Source organism: Brienomyrus brachyistius, chromosome 3 (genome assembly GCF_023856365.1).
Source record: "Brienomyrus brachyistius isolate T26 chromosome 3, BBRACH_0.4, whole genome shotgun sequence".
Taxonomy (NCBI): domain Eukaryota; kingdom Metazoa; phylum Chordata; class Actinopteri; order Osteoglossiformes; family Mormyridae; genus Brienomyrus; species Brienomyrus brachyistius.
Window position 1 is genome coordinate 24,654,445 of NC_064535.1, and position 23,489 is coordinate 24,677,933.

The 23,489-nt window shown below is 46.0% G+C and overlaps 4 protein-coding genes across 6 annotated transcripts in view; 2 read left to right on the top strand and 2 right to left on the bottom strand.

Annotated features, from left to right (window-relative positions):
- ccdc146 (coiled-coil domain containing 146) overlaps positions 1 to 13,611 on the bottom strand; it is a 15,690-nt gene extending 2,079 nt beyond the window's left edge. The window contains exons 1-16 of one of the 2 annotated variants that reach the window (XM_049007346.1): positions 13,457 to 13,611; positions 13,085 to 13,202; positions 12,107 to 12,259; positions 7,610 to 7,692; positions 6,851 to 7,060; positions 6,049 to 6,106; positions 5,324 to 5,500; positions 5,165 to 5,238; positions 4,827 to 5,054; positions 4,235 to 4,421; positions 3,772 to 3,864; positions 3,311 to 3,481; positions 2,993 to 3,081; positions 2,664 to 2,828; positions 2,134 to 2,358; positions 1,666 to 1,894 (exon numbers count right to left, since the gene is read on the bottom strand). In XM_049007346.1, coding sequence (XP_048863303.1) covers positions 1,666 to 1,894; positions 2,134 to 2,358; positions 2,664 to 2,828; positions 2,993 to 3,081; positions 3,311 to 3,481; positions 3,772 to 3,864; positions 4,235 to 4,421; positions 4,827 to 5,054; positions 5,165 to 5,238; positions 5,324 to 5,500; positions 6,049 to 6,106; positions 6,851 to 7,060; positions 7,610 to 7,692; positions 12,107 to 12,259; positions 13,085 to 13,202; positions 13,457 to 13,473 — 2,277 coding nt within the window. In that variant the 5' untranslated portion in view covers positions 13,474 to 13,611. Of the gene's footprint in view, positions 1 to 1,665; positions 1,895 to 2,133; positions 2,359 to 2,663; positions 2,829 to 2,992; positions 3,082 to 3,310; positions 3,482 to 3,771; positions 3,865 to 4,234; positions 4,422 to 4,826; positions 5,055 to 5,164; positions 5,239 to 5,323; positions 5,536 to 5,660; positions 5,807 to 6,048; positions 6,107 to 6,850; positions 7,061 to 7,609; positions 7,693 to 12,106; positions 12,260 to 13,084; positions 13,203 to 13,456 lie in introns of those variants that run through there. The other variant, XM_049007347.1, reaches the window with a different exon arrangement.
- Positions 9,034 to 11,983, top strand: fgl2a (fibrinogen-like 2a). The gene is made up of 2 exons (XM_049007352.1): positions 9,034 to 9,649; positions 10,215 to 11,983. Exons 1-2 carry the CDS (start codon positions 9,070 to 9,072, stop codon positions 10,916 to 10,918), a joined length of 1,284 nt encoding a protein of 427 aa, XP_048863309.1. The 5' UTR covers positions 9,034 to 9,069; the 3' UTR covers positions 10,919 to 11,983.
- A 156-nt stretch (positions 13,612 to 13,767) lies between the features above and the next one.
- Positions 13,768 to 19,606, top strand: fam185a (family with sequence similarity 185 member A). Of its 2 annotated transcripts, none has more exons than XM_049007354.1 (8): positions 13,768 to 14,309; positions 14,493 to 14,602; positions 15,246 to 15,338; positions 15,536 to 15,674; positions 16,706 to 16,747; positions 17,435 to 17,530; positions 17,893 to 18,027; positions 18,913 to 19,606. In XM_049007354.1, exons 1-8 carry the CDS (start codon positions 13,877 to 13,879, stop codon positions 19,023 to 19,025), a joined length of 1,161 nt encoding a protein of 386 aa, XP_048863311.1. In that variant the 5' UTR covers positions 13,768 to 13,876; the 3' UTR covers positions 19,026 to 19,606. The 2 variants fall into 2 exon arrangements, with proteins under 2 accessions (XP_048863311.1, XP_048863312.1); XM_049007355.1 differs by having other exon boundaries at positions 14,168 to 14,396.
- The window catches only part of fbxl13 (F-box and leucine-rich repeat protein 13), a 28,998-nt gene continuing 23,457 nt past the window's right edge, over positions 17,949 to 23,489 (bottom strand). Inside the window, exons 16-22 of the mRNA XM_049007350.1 lie at positions 22,935 to 23,054; positions 22,678 to 22,804; positions 21,817 to 21,900; positions 21,305 to 21,439; positions 20,454 to 20,617; positions 19,691 to 19,928; positions 17,949 to 18,088 (exon numbers count right to left, since the gene is read on the bottom strand). Coding sequence (XP_048863307.1) covers positions 19,718 to 19,928; positions 20,454 to 20,617; positions 21,305 to 21,439; positions 21,817 to 21,900; positions 22,678 to 22,804; positions 22,935 to 23,054 — 841 coding nt within the window. The 3' untranslated portion in view covers positions 17,949 to 18,088; positions 19,691 to 19,717. The remainder of the gene's footprint in view (positions 18,089 to 19,690; positions 19,929 to 20,453; positions 20,618 to 21,304; positions 21,440 to 21,816; positions 21,901 to 22,677; positions 22,805 to 22,934; positions 23,055 to 23,489) is intronic.

Here is a 23,489-nt window from a genome sequence, read left to right on the forward strand (position 1 = left end):
TCCCTGGATAAACGGTGCTAATCATTACAAAGCAGGAGTGAAACACTTAAATGTTTCTTGTGCTGTGTAAATGTTTTCCTCAGATGGTAGAGCTCTTCTCCACAACCATAAATATTATCTGTGAATGTGATACGGGGCCACAGACGTAGCCTGTCCCGAGTCACCCGGGCTTCACAGACGACCTCGCTGACCTCTGGTTCCGAGCAGAAGAGCAGCCCGTGGGGAGCCCACCGTGTGACTGAACAGCTCTGGGGTCAGATCACAGTCAGCTGCTTCTTTGAAATGTTCTAAGGCGCACAAGTGCTATCAACTGTACTTTCTGTGGAGAGCTTCACAGCTATTATGTCACATTTGACTATTTACTTGCTGATCAGACACTCTGTGATATATTAATCAGCCTGCCCTTTTTATACAGCCAACCGTGTTACTAAGGTAATTAATATTATATGCCTTTGATGACCCTACATCACAGCCAGCACCCCAGAATACCAGCTGCCACCTCATCAGACTACCTGCAACCCCAAAGCCAAGCAGGTGGGGGCATGTTGAGCTGTGACCCAACACAGGACTCCAGAGGGCCACCGGTCGCCTGTGTATGAGGCACAGACAGCCCATTACATGAGGGCAGTAAAGCGAGCTGCAGGTAAGATGTTTAACTTTTGAAACAGATGTTTAACATTTAAGATGGATTTATGGAAAAAAAATATATCAAACTGTTTACATGGCGCCATACGCAAACGGTCCGCCTGATTTCAGGGCAGGAATTTATGGCATAACTTTGTGACAGCACTCTTCAGGAGGGTCCTGGCTATAAATGGTAAAGTTTTGGCTGTCAAGGGGGATCAAAGCCATAGTCTGGACACATTGTGTCACGTTACATGTGGTGTTCCCGAGGGTTGTATTTAAAAATGCATATCTAAAAAGGATATTTAGAGAAATGTTTAACTGCAGTGTAAACTTCAGTCTGAGGCAACGCATGCCATCCTACTGGGCAGGCACCCCGTCAAGTAGCCAGAGGGAGCAAGCCAGCGAAGCAGAGCGAGCTCCAGCTTTTGTCAGTGTCTGCTGCCTGTGCCGTGAAGATACATATCAGTCGCTGTGTCAGGAAGACCCCATATTTACTGACGCCTCTGATGAATACAGCTTAAAGCATACATTTATGGTGATGCGTTTGGCATTTAGGTGCACTAACAAATGAGATGACACCTGGTCACTAACTAGAGAAGAATCTGTGTGCATTGCCTCACCAGGGTGGACACAAAGACTTGATGATGTCACAATGATGATGTCACAAGCTGATTAAGTGTCTGTGTTTACCTCTAAGATTAGGGCACTGATGTTACGTGATGGTAGGTTTCTTTGAACACACACTAACTCTCTTTAATGCAAATAGAGAATACAGGTGTTTCACTGTACAGAAAAGATCACCCAGAGACACGTGGAGATTATAATATACTCACTCAAACTGTAAATATAGACAAGACACACCCACCTCATTTGCATAATACATACACGAATGAAACAAGCACAAACAGGAATCTTCAGATTTATCTATTGCCACCTCGTCCATATACCGTACTTTCACTTATATCTGGGCTAGAAAAAAAAGTTAAAATGGTCACGATAATATAGCACTAATTGCAGTGATAGTATGACTATTTTCACCTGCTTCTGTAGTGTGGTGATCTGTTCCTCCAGAGCCTTCTTGTCGAGGAGCTGCTTGCACAGCAGTTTAATCTGCCTCTTCTCTTTCCTGACATGCACATTCAGGAAGCGGATCTCTTCCTCCATGCCCTGCACCTCCATGTTGCCTTCTTGTAGTCGGCTGTCCTGCAGGCTCAGTTTCTTCTGCAAGCTGTGAATCTCCTGCTCGCGTTCCAGCAGCTGGATGCCACTGTCAGAGGTGAAGCAGAGTGAGCGTCATGGGTAATGCTTATAGCAGGTACCCAGAATTCAGTGTGACTCGCATGACAAGTCTCAAGAGGTCCACCTAAAAATCGCACTGACCTACCTTTTCACAAAATGTAGAAATGTAATCTATCTAAAAGTAACCAGGCTAAATGATGTGGCAGGGGGATCCAATAAATACCCATCCTTGGCACAACCCGGCAAGATGGGTGGTAGCCACCCTACCGTTCCCTGCGACTCTGCTTGGCTTGGTCATGGCTCTTCTGCAGGTGAAGCAGGCTCTGCTCGCAGAGATCGATGGTCTGAGTGAGGCTGCCGATGCTTAGCTTCTGCTCCTCACGCCGCTCGCTCATGGAGGTCAGGGCACAGGCCACCTTAGAGATGTCGTCCCTCAGACCGTCACGGATGGTGCAGCTGTGTCGGTGCTTAAGCTGGGATTTCTGGAGCAGCCTGGGCGTGGGGCCCACAGTAGGGGGTAGAGAAGGGATTGCATCACATTGGTCGGCAGTGTTACACAGCAAAGGGGGAAAACACCAGAAAGCATGTCGCAGGATAGCTCGAGCTGTTCCTCCTGCCATATATGGATGGAAATTGACCGGTACCTGACGTATCTGAGAGGAACTGAAGTTATACCAGCAGCACAGGACAAGCTAAGTGCAGAAAATGTCTAATAGCTGCATAAAACTTTCAGTCAACGCCTGGACGTCTTAAGCAGAACCCTGCAGGGTCCATACCAGCGATTACATCATTCGTACTTTTCGTAGTTGGTGGCGGTGGTGTGCATGATCCTCATTTGATTCTCCTGGAATCTGGAGTTCTCCTGCATCTTCTCCAAGTTCTGAGAAGCCGTTTGGATGAGATGGACACACCTGTTCCGCTCGTTCTTCACAATGTCAAACAGTTTGGCAAATGCGCTTAGCCTGAGGGCCAGAGCAGAACAAGTTTGGGGCTCCTGAGGCAGCCAGTTCTCACACAGTCACTTTCCTGCATCACGACAGCTGATGGGCGGAGAGCAGACAAGACAATCTCTGGGTACAAGGAAATGAGCCTTCTGCCTCTGAATGCGGAACAAACATGCACGTACCTGGCCTGCACATCCTGCGTTTCCCTCCTGTGCTCCCAAATCACCAAGCTTTTACCTTTCAGCTCCTGTTTGATGCGGTTGAACCTTTGCTATTGACAGTTAAGACAGGAGCTTAACAAAATCAAATTTTTCCAATTACATCTAAAATATTATTTTACCACCTACAACAATGTTCTGTATTGTATACATGCAAGCTAATGATTCTTAGCACCTCAAGGCACAGCCAATAACAATGTAATATAAAGCTGACAGCAGTCAGCAGTAAGAGGAGCCCTATAGTAGTACTGCTGATTAAGCCTCAGTCCCGTGTGCGGCTACCTGAGCTCGGATCAGCTCCCGAGATTTCTGCTGCCTCTCGTCCGCTTTGATCTGGGTCAGGCACCTAAGGTGGTGCAGGTTCTGCCTGCGCTGGTGTGCCTCCTGCATCAGTGCTTGCTCCTTCTCCAGGGCCTTCTCTACCGCCAGAGCCTCCGCCTCTGTCATCGATTGCTGCACACAGCCATCAACAGTCGCATGTGACCGCCGTTCTTCGGCTATGCACCGACTGTATATATGACCCCTGACCTTTGACCTCAATCAACTGGCTGCACAGTACTGACAAGTGGCCATAGCCTATCAAATATAGGACACTATAAAAAAATCTGCCATTATTATCACCAAAAGTGCAGTTTTACCATATAACATTTAACTATTTACAATGTAAATGAACTGTAAGCTGGCTGATAGCTGGAACCGCTTGACGTTCGATAGCATTATCTGTTGCTTGCATGCAAATTCACCTGGTGCATGATGTTACGCTTCAGAATTTCAACTTCTCTTTCCAGCTTCTTTCTCCTCTGTAGTATTCCGTCGCTCTTAGGCACTGCGTCCCTCTGCAACAGAGAGGACCGACGCCGGAGCTGAGTGGGATGAAGCCGTTCAAAGAATGCCGGGCTGCAATGCAGCCGCGAACCGTGCGCCAGAGTCATGTACAGACTTTACGAGGAGCAGGTACTGAAACGAGGGGTGCCGGGGCTCGCACCCGGCTAATTCTGCAGATCAGGGCAGGACTAGGAGGGGCATGTACCCCCAGTATTTATCTGAGCTTCATTCTGGCCTCCAAAATAGAGAATTATACATTTAACTTCTGCCCCCTCAATATCAAGCTATCTCCTATGCAATTGAACCTGGGGCACTTTTTAATCATTCAGGCACCCCCAGCCCCCCACCTACACGTGCCTGCTGGGTGTGATCCGGACCCACCTGTGTTTTGGTTCTGCTGTACTGGGACTCTGTGTATTCTAGTGCTTCACTGGCCAGCTTCACCTGAAGCTCCAGTTTCTTCAGGCTACGCAGCTGCCTCTCTTTCTCTCGCACCCGTCTGCCCAAGATTTCACGCACGCTCTGCTTCTCCGATGCAGCGTGACTGAGGTTTATTTCCAACAAGCACCTGTGGGTTGAGTATTGATCACCCGGGTCAGCTCAGGTACCCGCTCTACGCCTCTCACTTTAGCTCTGTTTATGCTGCGCTTAAGGTCGCTGTTCTACTTCTGGCCGCTAGCCAGCCATGGGTATCCAGTGCTTACGGTCTAATGCTCCACAAAGTACACTGAGACGCAGCCATTAGTAAACAGTTTCTAATGGAACAACCCTGATGCAATTAGCCCCTTGCTACACAGCTTAATATAGACTGAGCTCATAGCTGGACGTTTCACACAGTGTTTTATCTCTGTGAAGTCATCAAGGTTGAATACTCCAGGGAAAGACAGTAGGCCCCCCACCGGATCCGGAGCAGTGCCCTTGACCGCCACTGTGTGAGCTGTCAGTGATATAGGATGAGGTTGTGTCTGTCTACCTCTGAGAGCTTAAGGCTGCCAGCTTCTCACTGGTCATGCTCTGCTCCTGCTGCAGCTCGCCCTGTCTGTGCTCTGCCGCCTCTAGCAGCCTCCTCTGGTTCTCCAGCTCCTGCAGCTCCGTCTGACGCTCCTCCTCAAGCCTCTGCAGCTGTGTCTCCATATTCTTCAGCAGCTGGCCCATTTCTGACAGCTGTTCGTCCAGCTCTGCCTTTCTCTTGCTTGTGGCCCTGGGGGGGGGGGGGGGTAAAGGAGGAACGTCCATTCTGACTGTCACCCTCTTCTTTCCACCACCATCAGGTGGCCCTGTGACTTCAAATGCACACCAGCTGTTGCTTACTCCTTTTTGGAGGTGATTCTCTCAGTCTCCTTCTTCAGATGGAGAGGCACGGAAAGGAGCTGGACCAGTTGAGCCTAATGAGGAACCGGAAATCGACGCTTAGTCTTCTGGAGGATGTGCCCATTGCGATTTCAGATAACTAAAAACAGTGCTGCTTACCTCAAACAGCTCGATAGCCTCATTCTTGCCATGCAATTCCTGCTGCTTGTCCTGCAGGTGCTTCTGCTTGGCCTCCAGATTCTCCTCCAGGCTCTTGATCTCCACATGTCTCTGGGTGATCTCCTTCTTCAGCTCCTCGCAGCTCTCCCTCAAGCCCTCGACCTTCTTTTCCAGCTCCTGCACGCAGATACGGCAAATCCTTGCTAGCGACTCTGCACGCGAAACCACAAGCAGTGGTTCATATGTTACGTATTAAACTGAATGCGTTCACAATAATCCTCAGCATTTTTTGAGCAATTAAAAAGACATTTTTAATGCACACATTAGAGTCAAATACCATCAATTGTCCATTCTTTAAGCATTGTCAACACTGAAGTTGAAATTTATAACTTTTGGATGAGCAAAACACACTTAGATTTAGTTCCAACCTTAGTACACAATTATAATAGAAGGAATAAAGCAATGAAACTGTTGCTGAGCTGAATATGCAGTCAGTAACGAACAAAGAGGGCAGCAGCTGTCCTCACTGTCAGGGATACAGACTTATAACCTCCAGGTTGCTAATTTTAGGGTCTCCAGTTCACTCCCCATGAGAACCATACTTAATCAAAATTGCTTCAGTTCAAATATACAGGCTGATAAGTGATAAATGATAAAAGACAGCTTTATCTTACCTAAAGTGTCAGGTTTTAAAAAATAACGATCTGTCTTCCTGAATTACTTACAGCTGCTTTGAGTTGGGGCCTTCTTTCCATGTGAAGGACAGCCCTTCTGTCTTCCAATCTGAAACACACAACCCAAACAACACAAAGTAACACTAAAGGACTGATGAGATGTAGGAGCCTCTCACAGCAGTGAATCAGTTCCAATCCCCCTTTTCCTTTCTGCATTATAGAAAATTTATGCAAAAAAATGTGCATAAATGTCAGTTACAAAGTTTTTGCTATACTTATTTGTGCCATTTTGTCATTTGTTAACATTGCATGTGTGTTTCAAGGGTAATATTTAAGGTTTGTGAATAAAACAGCTTTAATAACCATCAAGGAAATACCCTGTGGCAAGAAAGACCCCCTCATAACTCATAATAATGACTTGAATTTTAATCTGAAGGGAAAATGAAATACAGATTAATGAGTCTCACTCTGGCTCGTGATCAATGGCCACGGATGGATCTTAAAGACACACCCACATATGGGAGTCTGCCAATCAGATGAGCTTAAGCCCTCGCAAAGAGGAAGCACTGATAAAACTGTCAGCGCTATGCACCGGCCGCCAATAATATATGATGAGAAGAGTTATTGTATTTGCGCGGAATGTACACCATTATGGTTTCAATAACCGTACTCACTCGCAGCTGCCGTTTCTCTTATTTTATTTCCTTATAACAATTTCAGTCTGTGATACTGTATGACCTATTTGTTCTGGTATGTCTTGCATGCTCCATAACGGTTGAACTTGTTGGATTATTGTATTTTTTGAGGGCGTTATCTAACAACGCATTGACACATGCGCCTGCCACACACTGACCTCTCCAGCTGGAATTGCTGCTGGGACTGGCGTTCCTCGGAAAGCCACAGGTCGTTGGATAAGTTGAGGACCTGCTGCCTCATGCCGCCTGCTTCTGTGCTGGGGGCTTCGTCAAAGCGCTCGGCCCTCTCCAGCTCCCACTGCTGCCGCTGCAGCTCCGAGGTGTAACCTTTGGCCTCTTGCAGCAGCCGCACCTCTGACTCCTGCAAGCTGTGGGAGGCAAGCAGCTACTTAGGCGCCCCGTGATTGGTGGGTTCAGTTTGACCTGTCATGATGAGCGGGAAAAATGGTTTCATTGGGTCTATGGTGTCTATGACGACGCCCATTGTGAGGCTGACTGCACAGGGAGCAGAGCTTTTTACCACCACTCGCCCCCTTTTGGCAACAAGGTGTCGCTACATTGCTGGGACAGTGGGTGCCAGGGATTGTCAACCTATGCGTAAATGGACCTGTATCGGTGGCTAGATGTTTTTACTGAGGGAAAAAAAAACGATGTAGGCTGCTTTTTAACATTCCATGTCTGTGGTAAAAAAAAATTGCATTTTCGTCAGAATGTCCGTCAGAATTCACCATGATGTTGGCCCCAAAAACAACAATCCTGCCCCTGCCCACAGGTACCTGCAGGCACGCAAGCAGTGGGGTGTAGATATAGGAAACCGCACCTCATAACCGCCCAGACATACTACACTACATCTCTGGGCCATTAGTACATTTTCATATGAAGAAGCAACACCCAGTGCAGCAGTTTAGCAATCTTACCTTTTCAAGGTGTCTTGCAGCTGCTTAACACTTGCTTTTAATTCGGCAGCTCTGGCCCCAGTCAGTTTCCCAGCAGAGCAAAGCTGAAAAAAAACAAAAGATGTTGGATGGTGATGTAGTGTACTGTGACACAAGGACATGCGAGGGCTAGGTTTAGGGTCACATGACCAAGTGAGGATGGGATGCATTCAGCCACCAAGGCGTCAGCGATTCTGGATTTTCACACAGCACACAGTGTGTAGAGACAACTGTCTGAGCGCGGCTGTCTGTTGTGTGACTCCCCAAGGTCTGACGTGGCCTGTGTACAGAGAGCTATTGTGCTCAACTGTTATTAGCCATGAACTTCGCTTTACAAAGAAACAACAAGAATCCTGGGCCATTAATATTCAGCAATTGGCTTACATCACCAGGAACACTGAATCGCTCCATTTCAGAATAAATAAGACAGACACACACAGCAACACGACGGGACGCTGTGCCAGGCCCATGTGGAGGCCATGTGTGCACCATAGTCTTCCAATCCTGCTTTTACTTCTTCACTCCGGCTGCGCCCAGTTCATGTCCAGTCAGCCGCTCCTTGAAAAGACACTAATAGCACAATTTAAACTCTGAGGCGAGGAACCGCATCGCCTTCATCTGGCCAGTAGGGGGTGCAGTTTCACCCCTGCACCCCGGTAAGCAGGTGTCAGTGGTTTCCAGCTGGAGTCTTCCAAACCCCAGAGTGAACTGGCTGCAGGATGTGTGTGCAGGGTGCAGCTTGCCACATGGCTGGGCAGAAGGCCGTCATGCCCGAGTGCCTGACCCCACCCAGCACTCTGGGTGACCTCCAACCCATCTGTCTTAGGGGGCTGCTTCATGTCACCATAAGGGTTTATTTAACTTAATTAATTTTTTTTTTTTATTTTCGTACCTCGCAGTGTGTGTCACGCCCACTGTGAGCTGTTTATTGTACACAAACCATGCTTTTAAATGACCTGATTTATTGATAAATTTCAGCAGTAACAGATATCTTGCTATACTGCCCATCCATGACATCACATAACAGAGTGTAACCTGGGATGTATATAGTAGTAAAGCAATCTGACTGAAAAAACGACAACATCATCCAAAGCCGTTAAATTGAAAGAATCTATATAAAAGATGCAATATCCTGCGGTTTGGAGGGAAAGCTTGTTGTGTAGACATTTTAGCCATATATTCAGCAAACAAATACAAATTTTTGTTTGAAAATGATGAGGAAAAACAAAGGAACAAAAAGAAACAAAATCTGAACAAATGGAGACTGGCATGCGAACACTAGTCTGTTCCCAACAGAGCTGCACTGTGATGTGAGCACTGCCCCCCCCCCCACATCCAGCTCAGCTCCTCCCACCTTTTCTTGCCCCGCCCCGCCCTGTCTCAGAGTAAGCGCGGCTGTAGGAGCCAGAAGCAGTTCTGCCAACGCCTCACCGCCAGAGAGCATGTGGTGCTGCATCCTACGAACACACACAGCGTCGCGGCTCCTTCTGGCCATCGTGCTCCTGTCGGCCACTGTGGGGGTCACGGGGGATGGCAGCTGCCAGGTGAGACTACTCTCCGAAGCCCCCTGCATGGATGGGGGTGAGTGTTCCTACCAGCTCGCCCTCCCTCCCCTCACTCTGCAGCTGCCTAAAGAACTCCACTTGGAGACGACAACAAAGGAACTGCAGATACTGAGGACAACCGTGGACCAGCTGAGGAATTCCTGCCAGGCCTGTGGACCACGGGCTGACCGGAGCATGCAGGGAGACCATGCAGAGGTGCCCAGCCCTGAATCCGAGCATGGATGGCAGGGCCCCAGCGTGCATGAGATGCAGGCGAAAATCAGCCGCATGTCCAACAGCCTGAGGAATGCCCGCAGCCAGATCAGCTCTTTACAGGGCCGGCTGGAGGAACTTACCCTGCTCAACATGGAGAATGTGGAGGCCATGATGAACAGCAAGGTGCAGAACCTCACCGGAGCCCTTAAACAGCTCAGCTACTCGTGTTCCAGCCAGTGCTCCGCCCAAGCCTCACCCCAATGTAAGTGCGGGCCAATTATGACACTAAATGCTTTTCAGAGCTCAGTACAACTCCACAATTCGTTAGACAGCTATACCACCCAACACAAGCACCGCGCAACAAAAGACTGAGGTTTGCCGCGGAAGAGATAGCCAGACTGAAAGGTTCTTGACAGTAAGGGGTATACACTCCCCAAATCTTCATCTTCCTGAGCCTTGCATCTTGTACATGTCAACATTATTTATTGGCCATTTATTATTCTTCATTATTTTGCTTGATCAGTGTTTTTGTCCAGTGTTTGGCTAGCTGTATAAGTAGATATTTTTGCAGCAGCAATATTGTAATGAAAAACTAAAAATTTTGCCATTTGCAATTGAGGAGGGAAACACATGTTGGTCATTACGTATAACGCTATCCCCTTAGAGCTCCATGAAGCACTTTTACGTAGTGCTTGTGTATATGAAAATGTTCTGATATCTGTCCAGCAAGGCCGGGAACATGGGTGATTATTACCAAACGTTTTATTTCCAGTGAATGGAGCCGGCACAACTAGTGTTGAACTATATGCTGACTATCATTTGCACAGTCCTTGTAGCGCCGAGGGACTGCTCCGACTACAACGTGCCAGGAAGGAGGAACGGGCTGTACCGTGTGACTCCACACCCCAGGAATGGCACCTTTGAGGTTCTGTGCGACATGGAGTCCTACGGAGGAGGCTGGACCGTGCTGCAGCAGCGGCTTGACGGCAGCATCAACTTCAACCGCACCTGGGACGCGTACAAGCGCGGATTCGGCGACCCGCGCGGCGAGTTCTGGCTAGGCAACGACCGCATCCACCTGCTGACCAAAGCCAAGGATATGGTTCTGCGGGTGGAGCTGGAGGACTTCGAAGGTGTGCGTGAGTACGCCAAATACGAAAGGTTTTACGTGGCCGACGAGCTCCTCCGCTACCGCCTCTCTGTCAGCGGCTATTCAGGCACGGCTGGGAACGCACTGCACTTCAGCAAGCTCTATGACCATGACCAGAAATACTTCACTACTCCAGACAAGGACAACGATATGTATCCCTCTGGAAACTGTGGGGCATTCTACAGTTCTGGGTGGTGGTTTGATGCCTGTATGGCTGCAAATCTCAATGGGAAGTACTACAACAAGCCATATAAAGGGGTGCGCAATGGAATTTTCTGGGGAACGTGGCACAATATGTCCAATGAGTATTATCCAACCAATTACAGACAATCTTTTAAGACTGTAAAAATGATGATCAGGCCCAAAAATTATACACCATAAGGTCATCGATGTTGTGAAGGGAGGTTTGATCTTTCCTTGATCTATGTTGTGCAGTCGCCGAAATGTTCACGTTACAGTTCTTGATCTGGGAAAGTGGCTGAAGTTATAGAGAAAAGTGCATGCATGCAAAATGTGCATTTTTAGAACAATAATAAGATCCGAAAGAGACGAAGCTCCGGGAAAATGGCGTATAGCTGAAGTAGAGGCATGGAAAAGTGCTTAATAATGACAGACTGACCTCAGCCTTCATATATATCATGATAAACACCGTTTGTGCAATAGAGACTGAAATGACTCTGGAAGGGCTTGGGAGAGAGGAATTTCACTGTAGAAAATAGAATAGGCAAACAATAATCATATTCTAAATGAAGTGATGCCACACTCTTTACAAAATTTGTGGTAGTAAATGAGCTGTGATCCTGACCAAGATAAGTGGAGAAGATGGACGGATTAATGACTTCAGTGTGTATAACAGTATCCACATTATCATGGACGTACCACCTGTATCTCCAGACACTTCAGACTAAGCTTATATATCACAACAAAACTCGTTCTTTTAAAATACTATACAGATTATTATGCTGGGTGCTGGAGCAAAATTACATATTTTTATAGATAAAGCAGATCTATTTATGTGAGACAATAAATTGTAATACAGCAACAAATACATGATATTTTATGTTGCCACATTTTGCTTTGGAATAGATTATGAGTCTAGACTGGACTGAGAATCCACACAATATTTACTGAGTTAAAAATACATCTAATGTATTTATTATATTAAAGTAAACAAAAAAAATAGAATTTCATATAAAATATATGCATATAATCCTGTTGTTAGACAACTGAAAATGTAAAAGATTTCTATAGAGACAAGAATAAAATATCTCTCATTTCTGTCCAGAATGAGATAGATTGCCTCTAGCAATGAGCAGAAAATAAGTTCTATTGGAACTCAATACATGTGTTGATCATTCATTCCATATTTGTCAGCTGCTCCATGACATGATTTGGTGGTATGACACAGTGATTAATTACTACCCTATAATTAAAAAAATGTTAAAAGTCTTTTTATGTGTTACTGATGTTATTGAATTTTGGTGTCTTCTGTGTACAGTATCTTTAATGAAAAATCACAGCAATTCAATGACAATGATTGCATTATTTTAAATGGTGGCTGGGCTGTACCTCTTCCAGACACTGGATGGCAGGGTTCGTGGCGGCCAACGCCAGGATTTCTTCCTGAGAATCGGCCTGTGGAGCCAGAGCTGATATGGGCGTCTCCTCTGGGCCGTGTTCCCCTTCCTCGCTACAGACTGAGCCCTTCATGGTTCTGGCTTCCTGTCACAGCCACAAAAACACAGATGTAAGATTTAATTCAGTCGAACCATCACCACAAATCAGATAATTTAGCCACCACCACCACCACCATCATCATCACCATCATCGTCATCAGCAGCAGCAGGGCACAAAATCTCCACAGATTTTTCATTGCTCATATGCTTTAACTAAATGGGTCAGCCAGGCATAAACATACTGCATAAAATACTGCTAACTGCCTGAGGAGGTTACAGGTGAACGGCAGGTGAACACATGAGCGGTATAATTAATTTGTCCTAACATTATAAGAGTATCAGACCGCAGGCACACTGATTCCCAGATCCGAATTATATTTTTTTTGCGTTCAATTAGCGCCATCTATCGGTCGGTTGGTTAAAACTAACCACAGCTCCAAGAATTAAGTCGCCGCTTTAGACAATACATAGCTTACACAAAGTCTGTCAATTCTCAATTAAAATTAATAGTTAGTTAATTATATGGTTAGCAAGGTGATGTAAAATACTTCACTTAGTGGTCGTTAAATAAGTATGTATATTGGTTTACAATTAAACCAATCTTTAAAACTTTTTAAATCTAATTTTGAATCTATTGACACGATAGGTTACTACACGCAACTTGGAAAGCAAGCCTGCCAGTTTAACGCAAATGACAATAAATGCTTTCGTTATCCAGCTTCACATCTCGACTGGCGACATATCCGCTAAAAGTTCGTATCTGACCAGCTTCACTTCGAAAGTCAAATGAATTTCATATTTTGACTTTAAAAGTAAAATTAAAATCCCCTCTTAGGTTTGCTGGACGATATTTTCGTTCCTGAAAACTCACTTGTGTTCCGCGGCGGTGATTTGCTGTCGAATAAATCTGTGCGTCTGATGTTTTGTGTACAACATGTACAGGAACTCTGGGGACTGGTCTCCATGACAACGTGCAATCGGCGTCCTTACTGTGCAATAATCGACCACATACAAGTTATTTAGTTAAGCATTAAGTAAACGAATTATTTAAATATTCTATGTAAGATAACTTTATATAGACATATACTTACTACTGTTGTATTGCGAAACTATATATTTATACCATGGTATAGCTATGATCGAGTGTATGACTCCTACATAAAACATTAAGAAGATAAAAAAGTTCGCACTTACTGATATGTTTATATAGAAAGAAAATTGTGAACGAAAATTCAATAATTACCGCGTGAAAATTGCCATAAAGGATAAGTAAACCTTTAAAACAATGCCTTCCTGTCAGGCTGAGAGGGGGGGGGGTCCCCTTCATCTGTCCTTGTCAACTTTTGTTAAGGTGCTGCAAAACATGAGAGTCTAAAGTGATTTAGCATGTACGCCAGAAAAGCTGAGAACAGCCAGTCATCTCATGTAAGAAGAGAACTGCATCGACAATATGACCATTGGTATCAAGCATGTTTGGAACTTAACTGACGAAAGTGTGCGTTTAATGGACTGCGCAGCATGCCCGTTGCGCGTGAGCATAACATAAACATGCGCGGTAGGTGCCGCTGCCGCTGCTTTGCGCGTGATCTAAAGTGTCGGGAACATGGTCGCATTGTTTAGGCTGCGCACTTTGCACTATTAGTGGACGTGCTTAGTTGTGGTCATGACATTTTATTTCATAAGAACTCAACGACTATGTCGGGGACTTGGAGAAATATTGCGTCGGGAAGAAAAAAGAGGTGCTAAGGGCTGTTGTATCGATATCTTCTTGCAGGACGCAAGAACCCTGTCGACGTCGCATTGTTTTCAGTCAAGTGAACTTCATAAACCTTTAAAGCAGTGGACGTTTGTCGTTAGCCCTTTCAGTACCGTGAAAGCACAGCTGCGCTGCAACATCTCAGTTAGACCCCTGGATCCGCACTCGTTCCCCGAAGCAAACCGCGCGTTCATCACAGTACACGGCACCAGCGCGGACCAAGGACTGAAGCTTGACAATTTCTACGTGCAGTACGATGACCAAAACAAAGAGTTGCACATTTTGTCCGAAAATGTCAATAGTAACGTGTCTGTTGATTTGACAGCCCCAATCAAGAGTGGTAAGCTTTGTTTAACTACTTTGTACACTAATGGCCTTGTAGCAGCCCAGATCGCAGAGGCAGGATGCTAACATCTAATGAAGTCAGGTATGAAGTCATGAAAGCGTAGGCTGTGACAGCAGGAAAAGTACAAAACCGTTGCGAGAAGGGGCACGCTGAAATGTTGTTTCTCCTCGTGGTCAGATCTTTGTATTACAACATCGGGGGAGGGCAATGTGGAAATCGGGGAGATGGAGTGTGACAACTACAAGGTAGTAACAGAAAATGGAATCTGTGTCCTGCACTCTGTAAAGGTAACCATGACGTCCAGGCTGTCTTCATATTTTCTCATTTATGTGTCCAACTTCTGTTTACTGGAGAATATATCAAGTCAGTAAAAGTAATATATTTACTGTTCATGTTGTCAGTTTTCCACTAGAGGTCGCTCGTTGTCCAATTAAATTCCACTAAATATGTAACTGCACCAAGACATTAATGGATCCGTGATTAAAATCTCGTTACAGAGAATAAGCTTGAATAGTCTGAAAATAACAACACCAACAACAATAAATGATTGACTTACTGAAGTGGTTTTCCATTCAGAAATCTGGACGTATTACATATCATAGCTTCTATCCCGTTGATAAATCAAGTAATTTTTATGAATGAAATTGTGCTGTGCTTTATTCACGTTTCTGTAGCTTATTTATTGCACCAGGTTTATTGCAGCCCTAAGCAAGATACCCTTTAAATATATTTTATGAGCTTTTTCGGCTCGTTAACCTTTCATTGGAAGCAAACAGGCCGTGCGGCATCTTGATCATGGCTAATTCTCGACGTCTCAATTTCCTATTAAAAGGATAAAATATCACACAAAGCGAATGCTATCAGACAGCAATAGTACTTAGAAATGTGATGCATATGTTTCTTCATTTCTTCTCATTAATTTACCCGCAGGGTCGCAGGGTGATTGTGAAATCAGCGGGAGGAAACATCAAAGGCACTGGCACCATTCACGGGAATGTGGACATCAGCACATCTGGAAATAGCGTAGCGTTTGTTTCCCTTGTTTCTGATGCAACATGCCGAATTTCGGAGACAAAGAAACACACCTTGATTTCAGTTCGGCCGAATGCGCAAGGGAGTCGAAGAAAGCATTCATCTGAGAGAGTTTTTGGTAACTGAAGCACTTATTAAACTGAATAATACCTTATTCCATTTTTTTTTTTTTTTGCTTATTTTGTCAGATGGTCGATATCAAGAAGGTTCAGGCAACAAGCATGAAGGTTTCTACGGAGCACGGGCCGCTGAAGGTTAAGGCTGTATATGCGGTGTCTGCCTCACTGTCGTCTTCCTCGGGAAATGTTGAATTGGGAAGCGTGCATGGTATGCATCACGCCGAAAGCATATTTGGCAAACAAAATCCTGAGCAATCAAGCAAAAAATATACTGTGTGTATTTAAAAAAAAAAAAAAATGGTATCATGCAAGTGCGTCTTCGCTGCATGATAACAGAATGCTGCGTCTGAACCTTTTTTGCAGGTTATTACTAGATTATTAACATCTGCAGCAGGAGAGAGTTCCAGTCTGCGTTTTCTGCTTAATATCACTAGTGTTTTTCTATAGGGATGAAACGTCTAGGCCATGAGTGTATGAGGGCCAAACTCACTGTGGTCCTTCCTGGCCCAGGCCAAGGTGATGGGAAGGAGCCTAGACATGCATGGATTGGGTTGACAGACAGACCAAATAGGGTGCTTTTTGAGCACTGATGGGGGGGGGGGGGGAGAAACATGAGGTGGGAGAGCAGCATGGGGTAATTGCGCTGGATAGTATGTCTGTGACAGCAAATGGAAACAATTAGCTGCGTCTGCTCACGAGAACCGGAGTCCCTGAGGAAACGACCACAATAGACACAACCACAACACACACACGCTGACACACATGAGAGTACAGCAAGTTTGTGATGTACATTGATGTACGTCTCAAAATGGAAATGGAGCCCAAACCACGTTGAGGGGTCTCAGTACAATCCCCCTCCACGTTTTCTTCCTGATTCAAGCTGTGTGTGGAAACGCACAGACAAATTCTTTTTCCTGTCGTGTGAGGTAAGTGTCTCTATATAGGCCAGTCCACACTTTCGATTATCATGCTTTTCCACTTAGTATATTTTGGGTTTTTTTTTTTTCTTTCAACCCTGTGATCGCCGAGTGTGTATTTAAATATAAGGTTACGTGGTTTTTCATGGAAATGTAGTATGCAATTTTAAATGGTTATATAAAATATACAGCGTATTTAAAATGTTACGCCAACAGTATGCATCATCAAAGAACATCCAGAGAAGCGTTGCATTTATGAAGGTCACGGTGTGTTCCAGCATGTTGAACCTCCGACTAACATTGACGTTGTTTTTGTTAACAGGTAACACGACAGTGCGTACAGAGACGGGGAACATCATCATTGGTAAACAGAATTGTGATGTGTTCAGCTGCACTCGACTTATGCGCCTGATGCCTCTTGTTTGTAGTGGAAAATATTCATTGCATGATTCCTTAAGATGTGCCTACAGATGCCTCAAGAAGTTAAATGATGTTTTCCATTGTATGCGTCCACAGCTTTACTTAGTTTTGCTCACTGGCTGCAGTCTGTAACCAGTTATAGAAAGCGGTGCATTATTTTTTTTCAGTAAACAGATTATATGAAACCAAAATTATAGCTTTCATACATTTGTTGGGATGTGTTGTGCTGTAGCTAAAAAGTAAAACTTTGTAAATATCAGACACTGGGGCAGAATTCAGTGTTCATCCTAGAGATTAAGAGGAATGCCCCCTCTTTTAGTTTTAAAGCAAATGAAAAAGTTTTAAAAGGCCCTCGTGCAGAACTCCAGATTGGGCTTCGTCATGCTTCCTGTCATCGGTGGTCCTGGGGCAGCCGTAGCTATGCATGCTGGGTTCATTTTCCAATGGAGCTGCCCCCTGCTGGTCGGGACGCGGCCAGACCTACATGAGACCCTTGAATCATCCGCTAACCCGTCCACCAAAGCCAGAGACGCCTGTTTCACACCCACTAAAGCAGGTCTGAAGATGGCTGGTGCATGTGTCAGCGTTTAGGGGCATGTGAATCACGACTCGGGTCTTCCTGCCTTTTCAGATGGGTCATATGGCTGTCTAAAGGTTTTCTCCCATGAAGGAGATATTGATGCCTATGTGGGCCAGCATGGGACTGCAGATCTACACAGTGAGCAAGGTAAAGATGTAAGGTGTGACAACGAGTATTTATTTACAGACTTTATTGTGTGGTTTTCTAGGGGTATAAACCATGCAGAAGTAGGTGATGGAGCGGGTGGAGTTTTTATTGACGTAGATAATGGTGGTGTAAGTCTACTGATGTCGATGGGAGTGGTGGTGTAGCCTTTATTGGTGTAGATGGGCATGGAGGTGTAGCCTTTATTGGTGTAGATGGGCGTGGAGGTGTAGCCTTTATAGATGTAGATGGGAGTGGAGGTGTAGCCTTTATTGGTGTAGATGGGCGTGGAGGTGTAGCCTTTATTGGTGTAGATGAGCATGGAGGTGTAGTCTTTATTGATGTAGATGCTTTCTTCCCCACAGGCTCTGTCTCCATCAGGGTTCCAGCGTCCATAAAGGCTGAAGTCCAGCTGTCTGGATCCTCATTGGAGCTCAGCTCTGAGGTGGATCTTCAGGAGGCCAAGCACGACTGCACAGACACCCACAGCTCTGTCACTGGTGAGCCACAGACCATCTGCGCTGACCCTCAGAGCGGATGCGTGAAGTGTCGATGATATGCCTAAACATCGGGCAAAAGAGCCGTGTCCTTTCATTTTGAACATCACTCTGTGTGTCCTGCACAGTTACAAAGGAGTAACTCTTCCAGTAGGTGCTATTTTAGGATTACCACAGCTGAGCTCTGTCTGGGGTAGCTACTAGTAACGCTTGGTTTGCAAAGCCGCTTATCCAGATGTGCCTCCTGTGGAAACTCTGACTTTCTGAACAACTGATGTCAGGCACTGAGCTCCAAAAGGCCTCATAGCTTGATTCCCATGGGTCTCTGGGGCTAGACCTGAAGGAATACGATTCCTCGGCAGTTTGTTACGCCGTGGACACCTGCACTGAAATGCCTCGCATGGGAGAACAGCATGTCTGCACCCCAACCTCCAGCTTCTGCGTTTTCGGTCAGCAAGAGTAGCCTCTGTGCTCAGAGTTGACTTCGTATCCTATGACGTCCCTGCTAGATAATACTGTTATTACAGTGCACATGTCACGGTTCCACATGAATCTGCATCGCTGCAGCATTCCACAGCTGGATCTACTCATCATATGTCTGTTTTTTTTTTTTTTTTTTTTTTTGCAAGAGGCAAAATGTGATCACAGAGCAGCCTTGTACTCCCAGATATAGGAAGTTACTGCTTTCACATGCAGGACGTGCATAACTCATAAGTGCTTCTTAAGAAAAAACCCAGAAAGACCAGGCAGCTCAGATAATGATTACGCCCACGGCACCCCCCACATCCTCCTGCGAACTGCTGAGTCTGTGGCTCTGCTGATGAATGTTTTAACAGAGGGACTTCGGGTAAACAGCACGACTGTATTTCTCTCCCTTGTTTTCTCCAGCTCATATTAATGGAAAAAGTGAGGGCAGGGCCCGGATTGAGGCGCGAGCTGAGAGGGGCACCGTCAGGCTGAGGACCCAGAGCTGGCTGGAGTCTCTGAAGATCAGGAGCTAGTGGAGCGTTATCCCACCCCCCGACCCCCCCGGCCTCTGGTCTCATTATGGTTCGGTGGTAAACAATGACTCAGTCACTGGGATTCCCACAGGGTGGGTTTGAAGACAGTTACACATACTGTATGCTGCAATAAATACAGAGACTTAAAGTGATGTTGTAAAGTCTGTAACAGTAAAGGTGTGTTTTTGACACCGTAAGCTTGGGAGGGTTGCAGTCTTCTGATGTTCTTTAGATGTCTGCAAATGTGAAATCAACTAATTAAAAGGTCTTTTTCTACTTTTAAACATACCATATCTTCTCAAGCTCACTGGTAGTCCCAAAATCCATCCGTATGCTTTGTAATTCCATGATTCAGCTCAGAAATACCGTGTAGCAACTTAATCATTCTATTCACATAACGCACAAAGGTATGTTGTTAAATATTAGTTCACTGTCAGTATGAACATTTTCCCGGTTGTAGTAAAATGTTTAAATATTAAGTCATGAATAGATGCATCTTGTTTTCTCTTATGATTTACTTTGAAATATGGACATTAAACTAAACAGCGATTAGGACTTTGATTAAAAATCATTGCAAGTTTCTTTTATTTTATGTCGTTGAATGACCTGGAGCTTCGGAAGACTTACTAACTAAAGTCTAAACGCATCGAGCAGAATCGTCTTACCCGTGTCCTCAGTAGGCAGGTATGGGCTTAGCTGTGGTCACCATGACGACTGTGGTCATCATGACAACTGTGTCCCCAGTGCTGCTCTCTGTCGGTCTCCTGATGCCCCTCACACTGGACCTCCATCTTCATGGGCTGTAGCAGCTGGTCCTCGCTGCTGTAGCCGTACCAGGGGGGCACGCTGTCCCGGCTGTGCTCCCACTGCTGTGCACGCGGCCGTAGGAGCAGCGCGGCCTGCCTGTGGGGGATGGGGGTATAGTCAAAGGGGATCCGTCCATCCAACCATCCATCCACCCACTCACTTGCTCCATTCTATTCCATCACACACACAAACACTGTTGTATTCATATCTTTGTGGGGACCGTCCATTAATTTCTATGGGAAAATCCCTAATCCCAACAATAACAATCTTAACCCCTGCCCAGCCCTAACCTTAACCATAAGTAACCAGACGAAATACAAGACTATTGGAATTTTTAGTTTTTTGAGTGCAGATTTTTAAGTTGAGTTTTCCCCTTGTGGGGACAGAAAGAAATGGTAAAAATAACAGATTTTTATCACATTATGGGGACATTTGATCCCCACTAGGTAATATATACAAAACCCACACAGTCGTCGTATTTCTGATACAATGACAATAAAGTCTTATCGTATCTCTTATCTCATACTCTATGGACTCTTTAGAGACATCTGTTGTCTTTGAGGTATCAGTGTTTCTCCTCCCCACCCATTGCGTGTCACACAAGCGTGTAGGTGGCCTTACTTGGGGATGCCGGTACAGTAGAGCATGGAGATGCAGGCCAGTTGCTGGCAGCTCCGCTGTAGAAGCTTGGGCGTGCGCTCAGTGAGATGGACGCAGCCGCTCACGTCCAGCTCCCGGAGGTAGTGACTCACCCCCGTCAGGTACTGGATCGCCATGTCCGTCATCTGGCCCAGGAAAGCAAGACGGCACTGAAGCTATACTTCAGGAGGCGCAGCAGTCAGGTAACTCAGAATTATTACTGAATCAGAAATGGAACAACTGCAGGTCTATTGTAGCAAAATATAAGCTATATAAATGTGTTTAATAGGGTAAGGGCCATTCATCAATTCCAATCCAGATCGGGAAATGGAATTGGAGTTGGGATTGGAAAGAAAACTATGGGGAACAGAACTGGAATTGAATTTGAATTTCAGGGAGATTTAAATTGCAACTCTATTTCCATTTCCTGATTTGTACTGGAATTGATGAATGCATTCTGGAATGGCCTCAACTCTGGTGTTAAAGCATAAAACACTGGTCTGCTAAACTTCATCAAGCGAAGGTTTAATGTAATTCTTGGGTCTCAGACTTTCCAGTGACGTGGAAGCCCCCCCAACCCCTCCCCCCCCCCCCCAAACCAGTGTCTCTTAGGGTTTATTCCGGGAATCGGTACATCATCAGCACTTTTGTGTAATCAGCAGAATCCCTTCAGTAGAGTCACATTTTTATGGGTTTTTGTCAGACGGTAATTGTGGCTGTGGGAATGTATTAAATCACTAAATCACTGTTTTCATGGTAGACTCTGTTTTATTTTCCCAGGGAGAAAAAAAAACAATCCGTGAGCTGCAGTGCCGTTCCTCTGACAGGCTTACTTTAGGGCACCCGCGTACACGCAGGGCGAGGAGGTTGCGACAGGAACAGCACAGCGCCTTGACTGTCTGATTGGACAGCACGAGGCAGTGGGACAGGTCCAAACTCTCCAGGTCCCTCGCTTCTTCACACAGTTTCTGTGGCAAAGGGAGCAGATTCGGGATGGTCACCACAGTTCAAGGCAAGCCTTCTGTTTTGCTCCCCTCTTCCCTGCCCTCTCCAATAGGGGGACCTCCACCCTCAAGTGCAGTCCCGTCCTGAGTAGGGCGGGGTGGTGGGATTACATGGGAGTTACCCATTCTCTGTCACCGTGGTGGGAAAACCACGCATTTGCAGCACATAAGTTGAGGGGGGGTGTTTGGTGATATGACCTGTCTCGGCATGGGACTGCCTGAACGCAGGAGGTTATTGTCGTGTTCAGGCAGAGCGTTGGGTTATTTCAAAGTGGTTAATGTGAACCGAGTTGAAGCTTCCCTAGTTGACAGCGATGACCACGGGCGATGCTCTGCATTACCTCTATCCCAGCGTCTGTGATCCAGGGGCATTTAGACACACTCAGATTCCTTAGGGCCGCGATGCTGCCAAGGGATGCCAGACCCTTTAGGGAAGATGCATTTAAGCACCGTTATCATTAAACCATAGATAACAGCCTCTGTTATGCATGAGCTCAGCAGAGGAATTTAGTGAGCACTTTTCAGCACGCGCTGACACCGACATTTCACATGACTAGCTAATTAAACCGAATCTTTATCCTTGGAATAGGCCTGTCAGTAGATTAAAAGCACAGAACGACAGCCAGTACTAGGGGGAGATCAGTGCTGTTTTCCACACCAGAATCGTGGGAGAGACAAGCTGCTTGCAGCCTTTGGCTCAGGTGCAGGTAATAGCTGTCGTGCTTCACTGGAAACGTCAACATTAAATGCTTACAAAACACGTGCAGCCAACGGAGCATCTGACAGGTGTCAAGAACGGCAGGGAGCCCACATCACCTGCACTGCCACCTGCTTTTATGGCTTCAGCACCACATCACCTGCACTGCCACCTGCTTTTATGGCTTCAGCACCACATCACCTGCACGGCCACCTGCTTCTATGGGTTCAGCACCACATCACCTGCACTGCCACCTGATTCTATGGGTTCAGCACCACATCACCTGCACTGCCACCTGCTTTTCTGGGTTCAGCACCACATCACCAGCACTGCCACCTGCTTCTATGGGTTCAGCACCACATCACCTGCACTGCCACCTGCTTCTATAGGTTCAGCACCACATTGCCTGCACTGCCACCTGCTTTTATGGGTTCAGCAAGCAAGCGGGCAAGTCTGCTGCGTGGGGAAAGGCGGTGATAGGAAGCTGACTTGGCAGCTGGGATACCTGGTCCTGGATGTTGGTTCCAGTGAGATCCAGGGACACAAGAGAGGACAAGAGTCCCAAGCACTCCAGCCCTGTATCTGTCAGGCGCTCGCAGTAGGAGAGATCCAGGTGTCTCAGGCTGGAGCACCTGGTGAATGATCCACACATCCAGATGAGCATAGCCCTCTTCCAGCTTTGAGGTTCATTATTATTATCCCATTATCTTAACAGACATTCAAGTTTGCATTCACGCAATTGAGCGGGAGAGACATACGCACCGCTGTGCCAGCCTCACTAGGGACATGTCCCCGACACGCTCGCAGCTGCTCAGGTTCAGGCTGCACAGCTTCGGTCCAGGGGGGCCCTCCAGCAAGTACCTCAGGCCCACATCGCTCATCCTGGGGGGAGGCACCGTCATCGGGAGGCAGCACTAGCCTTGGCTCTACGTCTCCCAGTACAACTGCAAACTGCCCCCTACTGCAATATTCTGACATTTTTTTCTATCTTACCCCATAATGTTTTACAATAAACGATGACCTGATTTTATATTGAATTAAAAGACAATTTCTGTGTCCTATAGAGGATCATCTGATGCTTTATGGGAAATGATGTGACATCGAGTGACCTGACATTTTTCCCCATAACTGGACAAAAATGTCTGTGCTGTTGCTCTGGAGTGATTGAGTACCACATCACTTGAGTTGACCATTCTGTGCCATGTAGGTGGCAAAGCTGAATACAACAGCTGTAAGGATTACGCCCCATTAAAGGACCATTTAAAGCAATTTAGAAACTTAAGTAAGAATTTCACTTAGTCTTTCCAAGGAATCTAA